Below are 11406 nucleotides of genomic sequence, written 5' to 3' on the forward strand. Positions count from 1 at the left end.
CCCCCCCAAGGAAAGAGCCTGAGCAGGAGATCAGGAAGGGTCACAGATGCACTTTATTGCTAGGGGAGCCCCTGCCCAGCCGTGCCCACAGGCTGGAAGCCTGAAGGGAGCCCGGGGGCAGTGGGGGGGGGACCGTCCCACAGGTTGAGTCAGGAGCCTGGGGAAGCAGGAGAGTCAGCCATGCATCGGAGTGACTTTGTGGAGGTGTCCAGGGGCCTGGGGTGGGGGAGGTGCTTGGGTGGGCCTGGAGGGCCAAATGGAGGACTCCTTTGGGGGTGCTGCTGGGCAGCTGCTGAGGCTCATGAAGGGGGGGAAGGGTGGAAAGAGAGCAGAGCCCTGGGTTCAACAGCAGGATTTCTGGCCACAGGAGGTGGAGCAGCAGGAAGGTCTGCAGCAGGTGGGCTGGCAGATGAGGGACACAGAGGAGGTGGGGCGGCAGCAGGAGGGGGCACAGCAGCAGGAGGGGCCACAGCAGCAGGAGGAGGAGGAGGTGGTGCAGCATGTGGGTTTGCAGGGGAGAGGCACACAGCAGGTGGCTAGTTTGCACACTGGCTGGCAGCAGGAGGGGCCACAACAGCAGGAGGAGGAAGAGGTGGTGCAGCAGGTGGGTTTGCAGGAGAGAGGCACACAACAGGTGGCTAATTTGCACACTGGCTGGCAGCAGGAGGGGCCACAGCAGCAGGAGGAGGAAGAGGTGGTGCAGCAGGTGGGTTTACAGGAGAGAGGCACACAACAGGTGGCTGGGCTGCACACAGGTTGGCAGCAGGAGGGGGCTGGGCAGGACAAGGTCACACAGCAATTGCCCTGGCAGCACACGGGCACACAGCAGCAGGACTGCACGGGGGTACAGGGACAGGGTTGGCAGCAGGAAGCCCCACAGCCAGTGGACTGGCAGCAGGAGGGGGCACAGACAGCTGGGCAGGGCTGGCAGGAGGCGGGCACACAGCAGACTGGTCGGCACATGAGGGTGAAGCAGGAGGTGGGCGGGCAGCACGGGGCTGGGCAGCAGGAGGGGCCGCAGCTGCTGCAGGGCTCACAGCAGCTCTCTGGACAGTCATCCAGCTGCCAGGAGGAGCCCCCCAGGCACGAGCTGGGCAAGCAGATGTTGCTGCTGGGGCTCACATCACTGGAGCAGACAGAATTGGCGGAGGCTGAGGGCGCGTAGGGCCCAGAGAAACAGCTGTGTGCCATGCTGGGAGCCGCTGGGTGATGGCTTTGGGCAATGAAGGGTGAGAGCAGAGGCTGAGTGTCTGGTGCAGGGAAGGGACTGAGCCTGTCTGGGATGGGCTGGCAGGGGAGAGGGTGAGTGTCAGAGTGTGTGAGTGTATGTGAGAGTGTGAGTGAGTGTGTGAAGGTCTCCTGGCTGGGGGGCCCTTTATACCTGCCTGCCAAGAGCATGTGCCAAGGGGCACCTGAGTCTTCTTCCCTGTTGTTGTCTAACCTATGCCCATAGACCTGTCATTAGGAACGGAGCTCTCGTGGCCCAGGAGGTGCCCATTGGCCACAAACAGCCTCAACCAGTGGGCCTGAGTGTGGGTGCCTGTGCAGGGCCTTTCAGGTGATGCTCACCCACCTGCGCCATCCTAGTGGTTGTTCTGGGTGGCGCTCAGGCTTCTGCTCTCAGCGGAGTTTTTCGGTGGCGCCCAGCCTGGGTCCTGCACTCTTCCTTTTGGCTCCTTTGGCCTTGCTTGGCCTCTGCCTTGAAGGCACAGACTGTAGGAGGAAGCAGCCTGTCTGGGCCGGACCTGCTGCTGCATCTCAACTGGGCCTCCTCTCTCCTCCCTGAGTCTTGCCACAGAGCAGCCGCAGACACTCCCGCTGCCCCTGGGGTGTCATTCCTCCACACACCCCCCCACTGCTTTCCCCGGACCTTTCGGCAGGGCTGGGGCCCGAGTAGGAATATGGGGCCTCCGGGATCCTTTGAGTCTTGTTGGAGGAGGGAGCGGGTTCCCACAAGCCTTTGCGGCAGGGCCCTCTCCTCAGTTGGGGTCATCCCTATTGTAAAGGGTGAAATTATGGTTGAGACTGAAAAAATCTAAATTTAAGTGGTCATCAAGGGAAATCCCAAATAATAAAATACCCAAGTCAGCTGCCAAATTTTATGATGATTTAATTGATACAGTAGAGAAGATTTTAAGTAGAAGGAAGAAAGAAGGGACTAGTACTGGGTGAGAAGATTAGGAGATCTAGAAAGTAAGGTTTTGAGTATGAAGGAGGAAAGAATCAGCCTGACCTCCAAAGAGGCTCAGCTAAGATGCCCGAACCTGAAATCAGCTCCAGGTCAAACTCACCACCCAACACTCCAAGGTGTCTGAACGCTTAGCATGCTGCCAGCCAGAGTCGTCTCTCGAGGGAAAGAGAGAGAGAGGCAGCCCGTGATGTGCCTTATATGGACGTTTTTACATCATTTTTCTGCTTCTCATCTGTACCAATGAGGACTTAGCTTGACTTAGGACAGCTCAGAGGTCTGTCCTTTTTTTTTTCACATATCTGTTGAAGGCCATCTCCTCAGATAATGGGCAGAGCCCAAGAGGAGTAGACTGGGGAACAGGAATGGGAGGAGGCTTGAGGCCGAGCCAGGGACAGGGCTGCGGAATCAGGAAAAGCCAGGCCCGTCTTTCTCCTTCCTTCCCTGCATGTGAGTGGGTGTGGCCTCACTGTGAGCTCGGGGGATTCTGGGAACCCTTTCTGGGGGAGCCCTGTGGGTCTCCCCGGATAGCTGTAAGGATAATTTAGGGTCATGACCTAATCTAAATTTGATTTTTGGTTGCCAGGGGATATCCCAAATAAAATACCCAAGTCAGTTTTTAAATTTATGGTGGTTTAATCAATATAGAGGGAAGAAATGAAGGAGAAGAGATAGGGAAAAGTATAGGATTTCATCCGCCTGACCTGTGCCAGGGGGAATTCAAAGCCCTCTGCCACAAGGTTTCTGAAGAAGATTAGAGGCTTCTAAGTGGATAGTGTTTGGAAGGTAAAAGAATCAGCCTTAAACTCTAAGAGAGCTCAGAGAAGAGTCTTACTGAACTAGATTACTAGGCTTCCTCCAGTATAGTAGTGGTAGTCTCTAGGTGACAGAGAATGACGATTGTCTTTGTGCAGTTTCATCTACGGTGTACCCTCATGTGGCTTTGGAGTCCAAAGGCTGAGGTGCACAGTTTGTGGCACATGGGGCCTGGGACGCCAGTTGTTACAGGAGGTGCGGTTGTGGCCTGGTGTTGGCGTTCACGCGCAGTGGCAAGACGTCGACGTCGTTCATCTTCAAAGGCAGTGGCGGCATGGTGAGTGTGGGTTCGCCAGCTGCTTCTGTCAGAGGCAGCAAGTTCTAGTTGCTTTGGTGTAATGTCAGCCCACTTCAAGTTGGACTTTAGCTGGTCCCTGAATCTTTTCTTTGGTCGGCCTTGTTTCCTGAGTCCAGCTGACAGTTCACCGTAGAATACCTGTCTTGGTATTCGCTGTGGGTCCATGCGGATGACGTGTCCAGACCATCATAGCTGGGCTTTGAGGACCAGGACTTCGATGCTGGTGGAGTGGGCTCTGTTGAGGACTTCCTGATTGGTGATTCGGTCCTGCCATCGGATCCTCATGATTGACCGGAGGGAGCGTTGGTGGAATTGCTCCAGCTGCTTCATGTGCTTCCGGTACAGTGTCCATGTCTCATACCGTACAGGAGCGAGCTGAGGACCACCTCGTTGTACACTTTGAGCTTTGTCGTACACCGTTGTGTTGGAGGACTTTGGAGCGCAGCCACCCGAGTGCCTGGCTGGCCTTTTGGATCCTGGCATTGATCTCGTGGTCTAGGGACCCATCGTTGGCGATGGTGCTGCCCAAGTACTTGAAGGTGTTGACCTTAGAAAGCTGCGTGCCATCGATTGTAATGCATGGCTGGTTCGTTGGCCTCCCTGGTGCAGGTTGGAACAGCACCTCTGTTTTGCTGAGGCTGATAGTCAGGCCAAACAGTTTTGTTGCGGTGGAGAACCTGTCCACAATGGTTTGGAGATGATTTTCTTGGTGGGCCATGAGAGCACAGTCATCTGTGAAGAGAGCTTTCAGGATGAGTCTTTCTGTTGTCTTTGTTTTTATAGTCAGGTGGCGAAGGTCAAATAGTGAGCCATCCAGTTGGTATTTGATGTAGACGGCCAGGTCTAGATCCATCGCAGCATGTCGTAATACTTGGGTGAAGTATAGGTTGAATAGCTTCAACATTTACAATGGTGTGAAACAAGGCTGTCTATTCAACTATTCCTCCAGTATGGTAGAAGGAAAACTCACTGCTAAACCTGGACGATAGCAGCTGCCACTCCAAGATGCTGACATGCTCAGCACGCTGCCACCAGCCACCTCTCCGCTGTCAAAGAGGCTGGAGAGAGGAAGTGACACAATATATATAGGTGATTTTTACATCACTTCCTGTGTCTCACATGTACCAATGGTAGCTTAAGCTTGACTTAGGAAAACCCAAGGGTCTGTCATTTGTTTCTGATTTGTCATTTGCTAGCACATGTCTGTCATAGGCCATCCTTCTCAATACTTAATCCTTAAGTAGGGGTGTAGACACTTCTGTTTTGTTAGACTAAGTAGGGTAGAGCAATCTAAAGTTCACACAGCTCTTCACCTGGAGGCCAGAGGAGAGGCAGTGGCCCAGGCAGTGGGATGGTGGGGGATGCTTCCACCCCCAGAGCTCTGCCCTCATCCACTGTAGCCTCCCTCCCCCCCCCCCCAACCCCGGCTGCCCACGGAGCCAATCCAGGGCTGTCTTACGGGAGTTCTGCGTCTGTTTGCCCGCTCATCTCCTACTCCTGGCCACCTCTCGCTTGGACTGTGGCTATAGCTTGCCCAGAAACCCTTCTCCATGCTCTCTCCCCATCTGCTCTACACCACCCTTGCCTCAAGTGCCAAAGGGGTTTCCTATCATTCCCCTCTTCCATAAACTCTGCTGGCTCCCTACTACCTCTGGGGCCACCCAGCCATCTATCTGGTCTCCAAAGCCCAGCCCAGCCACCCTCCCATCCAGCCACACTCCTGGGGCATTGGCTCGTCTCCTCTCTCCCTGCTGGCCTCCACCTCGAGGCACTGCCCTGCTGCCTCCACTACTAGCCTCTGCTTTCTGAGACCCCCTTCCACCTGCTTGGATGGCCACACAGTCAGCCCTTTCTGGACGCTAGTTGATGCCCCACTAGGAATCATCTCCCTGCCTCAGACCTGGCCCCGGAAGATTGAGGGAGTCAATTGAGGGAGAGCTGGCAGAGGGGTGGAATGGGGGTGACATAGGCTCGTAGGCCTTGGACTCGGGGCAGCGAAAGAGAGAAAGAGAGAGAGAAATGGATGTGGAGCCGCCTCAGTCAGGCTCATTTATTAGCTGGCAGGGAGTGCTTCTTGCCAAGGCAGATGAGCAGCCAACAAGGCTTGAGAGAGGAGAGCCACCGGGCTAAGTGGGCGCCGAGCAGGACCTCTGCTCCAGGGCTTTCAGGGAGGGGCTGGAGGCTCCTGTTGACCAGATCAGAATCGCAGAGAAGGCACTCAGCAGGGCTGGCCCCTATGACCCAAGTCGGGATTCTCAGTCTGGCTGCACCCTTGTTAGGAGCAGCAGGAGGGGGCACAGGAGGGTCTGCACACAAGGGTGGTGTAGGAAGCTGGCTGGCAGCAGGAGACCTGGCAGGCCGAGGCCCCACAGGCCACAGGCTTGGTGCACACGGGCACACACACCACGGGTTTGCAGCAGACGGGCACGCAGCAAGCAGACTGGCAGGGGCTGGACACACAGCAGGACGGGCTGCAGGAACTGGCCTGGCAGGGGCTGGACACAGAGCAGGTGGCCTGGCAGGGGCTGGACACACAGCAGGAGGGTGAGCAGCTGCCACCCCCACAGACTGCCTGGCAGCTGGGCACCACAGGGCACAGTGGGCGGCACAGCAGGGTCACACAGCAGGCTGGGCGGCAGCACACGGGCATGGAGCAGGGAGGCTGGCAGCCAGTGGAGCAGCTGGTGTGGCACATGGTGGCTGGGCTGGGGGGCCTTTCGGGAGAGGAGCGGAGGAGGCAGGACGGGCTGTGGATGGCTCCTTGGGTGCAGGGGAGGCTTTTATAGCCCTCAGCAGAGTGAGCGAGCCAGCGGGTGGCTTTTCTTCCTCCTCCTTGTTTGCTCCGTGCTGCCTGCCAACACCTCATTACGCTGATGGCCAACGTCCTGTGAGGGATGACTCAGAGCCCCCGCATGGGCTTTGGGGGACAATTTGCACCTCCATTTGCCAGGCTTCGTTTGCGTCTTGGCACAGGCAGGCAGAGATGACTCTCGGCCAGGCCCCTGCCCGCCCCTCGGATGCCCGCTTGCCACGTTGGCGCCACTCCAAGGGTCCTCCGTGGATGCATCCGCGGGCCTCGTCCCTTCCAGGCCATCTCATCCTGTGCCCTTGCTTCTCGTGCTCTCCCACAGAGCCGCTGGGCCCCCGGGGGCCCTCCTCTCCGTCTCCCCCTACACTTGGGTGCTGGGGCCGCCCAAGGGCACACCTTGCTTCCCCTCATCCAAATGCGCCCAAGCTGGCTGCGCTTACTGTCTGCTTCTGGTGTGCCGCCCTCGCCGGCAGGCCTGTGGCCCTGCGCCTCCGTGCTCTTCCCACAGTCCTTTGGGCCCCGGGAAGGTGGGATTCTTGCCGTCAGGGCTGTGACCACGTGCCGCCACTGGGCAGCACAGATGGAACAGCTGGGCTTGGAGCGGGGGGCGAATTGGGACCCTCAAAAAAGCCACCTCAGCGAGCCTGCAGGCTTCCCCCGTGCCTAGGGCGGGGAGCCACAACAAAGCCTCTTTCCAGGTCTCGGCCGACTCGGTGGTGCTGGACACGCAGGGCTGTCCAGGACTTCCTAAGGCTGGGCTCTCCTCTGGCCCCGGACTCTGATGGGGCAGGAACCATGGGCACGGCTCCCCGCCAGGGAAGCGGCGCCGGCCACAGCCCCACAGCGTCCCTTGGCCGCGTTCAAGGGGAGGAGGGCCTCCATCAGGCCCGGCCTGGTGCCTCAGAACCCAACAGAACCCTCGTTGTGCCGGTGCCGGCGGAGTTCTTCCAAGAGGCCGACGGGCAGGTCCGTGAAGAGAACCAAAGGGGGGACGATGTTGGCTTTCCCAATTCGGAGCCTCAGTGGGGGCAGCCCGGCCCCCTGAGCAAGAACATGGAGTCCCAGACCGCTGGGTGACCCCGTCCTGGTGCCTTTGCACTGGCTCCCGCGGTGCCCTTCCCCCCAGCAGGGCTCCCATCCCTCCTCTCGGCCCCTCTCTCAGCTCCGCTCGGAGGCCGCTTCCTCAGCCCAGGCCTCCCTGGCCTTCCGCCTTCCTGGGCTTCCTCACAGCCAAGCCTCTGGCTGCGAGCGCTTGGCCGAGTCCCCACCTGCTCTAGGCGGCTCTCCAGGCCCCGGAGTTGGCGGTGGCGGTTTCGTCGGCCAGGTGAGACCTCGCCGTACCGGCTGGACGGCTGCTGAATCGGATGGAGCGGCCAGAGCCCTGTTGGCGTCCACGCAGGGCCCAGAAGCCACCAGAACGGAAGAGCCTCCTGGGAGGGAGCCTCGCTGTACTTCCAGCGATGCTGAGCTGCAGGTTCCTGGATCAGTCCCCTGAGCGATAGGCCCAGGCAGCTGCCCGCTGCTCAAAAGAGCCACCTGCAGCTCGCAGGTGGAGCCCCACTGTTGGGCCCTGAGCTAGCCAGGGAGGAAGCCGCTGCGCACCCGAGAAGAGGCTCCGTCCTCCAGGGTGGCGCCCCGCAGCCGCCTCATCCGGGAGGGAAGCTTGGGGCTCAGGGGCTGGAAGGGCCCCCATGGAGCCTCCAGGCACACCCGCCCCAGAGATTGGGGGCCACAGACCCCCTCAGGGAAGAAGCACTCGGGGTCTTGGGCTTTGGCAGCTCCAGAGCAGGAGGGCAGAGGTAGGGCAGAAGCCTCTGACATCTGTGCTTGGTACAGCCGTAGCTTCATTCCCTTCAGACGCTGACCCGTCCCCTTCTCCCCGCGTGGCTGCGTCCCTGCAGTCCAAAATGGCAGCTGGAATCGACGGCCGGCTTGCCTTTCCCAGGAGAGCACTTGTTTACAGAGGAGCAAGGCACCAAAGTCCCCCCAGTGCCATACCCTGGGGTCGGGGAGTAAATGGCCATCACTTGGAGCCTGAGGCTTAAGGAAGGGTTGCAATTCAATATTAAGCTTCCCTACTGTTGTTATCCCCATTTTACAATCGAGGAAACTGAGGCTGAGAGATGACGTGTCCAAGGCAGAATTTGACCTCAGGTTTTCTTGAATCCAAGTCCAGCCCCCTAACTTCTACTTCCTGGTGCCAATGGAAATCCCAGGCCACCAGGGGCTACGAAGGCCCTTTTATCTTGGGAGGACCCTCTGTGTAATACTTGTGGAAGGATAAGAATCCAAAAGGACCCGCAGGAAGGGAAGGGGAGCAGGAGGGGGGCTACCTCTGCAAGGGAGAACCCACAGCGATTGAACGCTGGCTCGCCTGGCAGCCCTCAAGCTCCCTCCCCTGCAGTTGTGGACCGGGATCCCAGCAGGGCTCTGCACGCAGATCAGCCACAGCAAAACAGAACTTCTGCCCTCGGGGAGCTGCCAGTCTCGCAGGAGGGGAACCAGCCGAGGTGCCAGAGTGAGGCGGGTGAGCCACTGTGGCGTCCCAAAGGGCCCGGATCCTTGGGGAGGATTTTCTGTTCCCGAACTGCCATCGTCACTCTGCAAGGCCCTGAAGCCTCCCAGCCTGCTGCTGAGGTCGTCTCTCCCAGGACTGGTGGGTGAGTGTAAGCCTGGGAGGAAGGCTCAGGCCGGCTCCAGGGATGGGAGTTTCCTTCTAGCAGAGAGGGTTCCTCTGCTTGCGGCCCTCCATGTTAGCCAGAGCTGAGCCACCATGTCACAGCGGTTGCCTTTTACAAAAGAACATTTACTCTGAAGATGCAGCAATGCTGAAGGGGCAAACGTTACCCCCCCCCCCCCGCCCCCCATGCCCTTCACGCCCTTGGGAGAGCTGGCTCCGACGTCCTGCCGCTTCCCTCTAATCACTGCCCAACAGCCCCTCCGGCTCCGGAATGGCTCAGAGCATCAGCGCAGCCTCCCCGTCCAAGCCTGCCCGCCCAGGAGGGCCCTTTGAGGCTCACATCGCTGGCAGAGCTGAGAAGCCACCCAGCGAGCTCTCTCCTTCCCACCAGTCACTGTGGGTGATGCATGTGGCCAAAGGGAATGGCCGAGGCTCCCGCTGCTGGGGCCCAGGTCCAGTGAGGCGGCTGACCGTCTGGCTGGGGCTCTCTGGGCCCTCCGAGAACCTTCCCTTGTGTCTCAGCCCAATTCTCCTGGCAACCGATCCAGCCTCCCGCCTGTGGGAAGGCAGAGGCCCGGGCCAGGCCCCAGCAAAGCAGCGCAGCTCCCCCCAGAGCCTGGTGAGCCTCACAGGAAAAGGGGAGACACAAAGCACAACGGGGACACTGAGGAGGGGCACCCTGCCGAGGCGGTTCTAGTCCGGAAGGCCCCGAATGGAGCCAGGACCTCTCCAGGACAGGCTATCCACGAGACCGGCCTGGCTGCAACTGCAGCCTAGACACGCCTCCTCTTCCTCCGCTTGCCACAGCTATGGCGCCTGGCGATACCGGAGAGTCCAAGGCCTAATTGAGGGAGCAGAGAGAGAGTCGGACAGCTCCAGACTCAGGAGGAAGAGGATTCCCAGCACCAGAGGGGACGGGCAGACCCAGGGGGGTCTCCATGAATGGACAAGGAACTCGGGCTTGACTTGTCCACTTGGGGATGCCTCACTCCTCTGCCCTCTTCCCATTGATACTCTCCATCTTTGAGGGAGAGCATCCCCAGGCATCGTGGGAAGAATGCCTTGTGGCTACTCTTTTCAGGGCGCCATCTTGGGAAACGCCTTCGCTATGAGTTAATTGTGCGGCTAGACGATTGTTAACAGCCCACGAGCTTGTGAGCTACAGCGGGGAGAGTTCAGACCCATCGGCTTAGCCCCACAACCTTGAAAATGGTCGCCCTCCTCCGGCGATCCAGCCCAAGGCTTCAGGGTCTATCTGGCGATTTCTCCTAGACAGAGTGCCAAAGCGGTCGTGAGTGTCCCTGGAAAGGAAAGGCACCCTCCTGGCCACGACAGGGTCCCCTTAGATTTTCCCCCAAACTGAACTTGGGCCACCTCCACCAGGAAGCCTTTTCTGCTACCTACAAATGCTAGTGCCCTCTGTTTCTCTGAAATGAATGTGTGTTCACTTGTTCATTTTTCGACCATTTCCTCTGGTAGCACAGCCCCTGGCAGGCACTATTACTTTCCCGAATGTTTGAGTGCCAGCTCTCCACGTTTCCATCAACTCCCTGGGCTCTGGACTTCTCAGATGCCCCCCAGGCTTTCCGGAGCTCCAGAAATGCCCCAAAGGTAGGCAGCTCTGATCACTTGGGAAGGTTTTCCTAAAATGAGCCAACATCTGCAGCTCTAAGAGGGCCATATCTTTCTCCTGTTGGGTTTTGCTCTTGCCAAAGGACAAGGAGTCCAGTCTGGCATCTTTCCACATCCTTAAAAGCAGTTGTCGAGTCCTCCTTAATAATCATCAGGGGGGCAGCTGGGTAGCTCAGTGGATTGAGAGCCAGGCCTAGAGACGGGAGGTCCTAGGTTCAAATCTGGCCTCAGACACTTCCCAGCTGTGTGACCCTGGGCAAGTCACTTGACCCCCCATTGCCTAGCCCTTACCACTCTTCTGCTTTGGAGCCAATACATAGTAATGACTCCAAGACAGAAGGTGAGGGTTTAAAATAAAGTAATCATTAGGAGAAACTGATAACCAGGCAGAGCATATGGACAGGCAGCTTTCTGACAAAGAAATCGAAGCTCTCTATAGTCGTATGAAAAAAATACTCAAAATCCCACCTTAAAAGTTCAAACAAATTTTATTTTATTCCACTAACAAATTTCCACATAAGTTTTCCATGGTTACATGATTCATGTTGTCTCCCTCCCCTCTCCTGTAGTTGACTGGGGTTTACATGTATTATCACTCAAAACCCATTTCTCTATTCATTTTTGCAAGAGAGTTATCTTTTAAAACCAAAAGCCCAAATCATATACCCATATGAATAAGTGATAGATCATGTGCTTTCTTCTGCATTTCTGCTCCCACAGTTCTTCCTCTGGATGCGGATACATTCTTTCTCATAAGTTCCTCAGAATCCTCCTGGATTATTGCACTGCTGCTAGTAGAGAAGTCAGTTACATTTGATTGTGCTACAATGTTTCACTTTCTGTGTACAATGTCCTCCTGGTTCTGCTCCTTTCACTCTGCATCACTTCCTGGAGGTCGTTCCAGTTCACATGGAATCCCTCCAGTTCATTATTCCTTTGAGCACAATAGTGTTCCATCACCAACAGACACCACAATCTGTTCA

General features: G+C 57.5%; 2 protein-coding genes across 2 annotated transcripts; both read right to left on the minus strand.

Moving 5' to 3' along the window:
- Positions 1–342: 342 nt before the first annotated feature.
- LOC130456977 (keratin-associated protein 9-1-like) lies at positions 343–1329 on the minus strand. Its single transcript, XM_056814796.1, has one exon. It carries the CDS (start codon positions 1189–1191, stop codon positions 343–345), a length of 849 nt encoding a protein of 282 aa, XP_056670774.1. The 5' UTR covers positions 1192–1329.
- Positions 1330–5577: 4248 nt separating this feature from the next.
- On the minus strand, positions 5578–5997 carry LOC100024369 (keratin-associated protein 10-2-like). Its single transcript, XM_016429679.2, has one exon. It carries the CDS (start codon positions 5995–5997, stop codon positions 5578–5580), a length of 420 nt encoding a protein of 139 aa, XP_016285165.2.
- Between the last annotated feature and the right edge of the window lie 5409 nt (positions 5998–11406).

The sequence above is a fragment of the Monodelphis domestica genome, chromosome 2 (assembly GCF_027887165.1).
Source record: "Monodelphis domestica isolate mMonDom1 chromosome 2, mMonDom1.pri, whole genome shotgun sequence".
In the NCBI taxonomy this organism is placed as follows: domain Eukaryota; kingdom Metazoa; phylum Chordata; class Mammalia; order Didelphimorphia; family Didelphidae; genus Monodelphis; species Monodelphis domestica.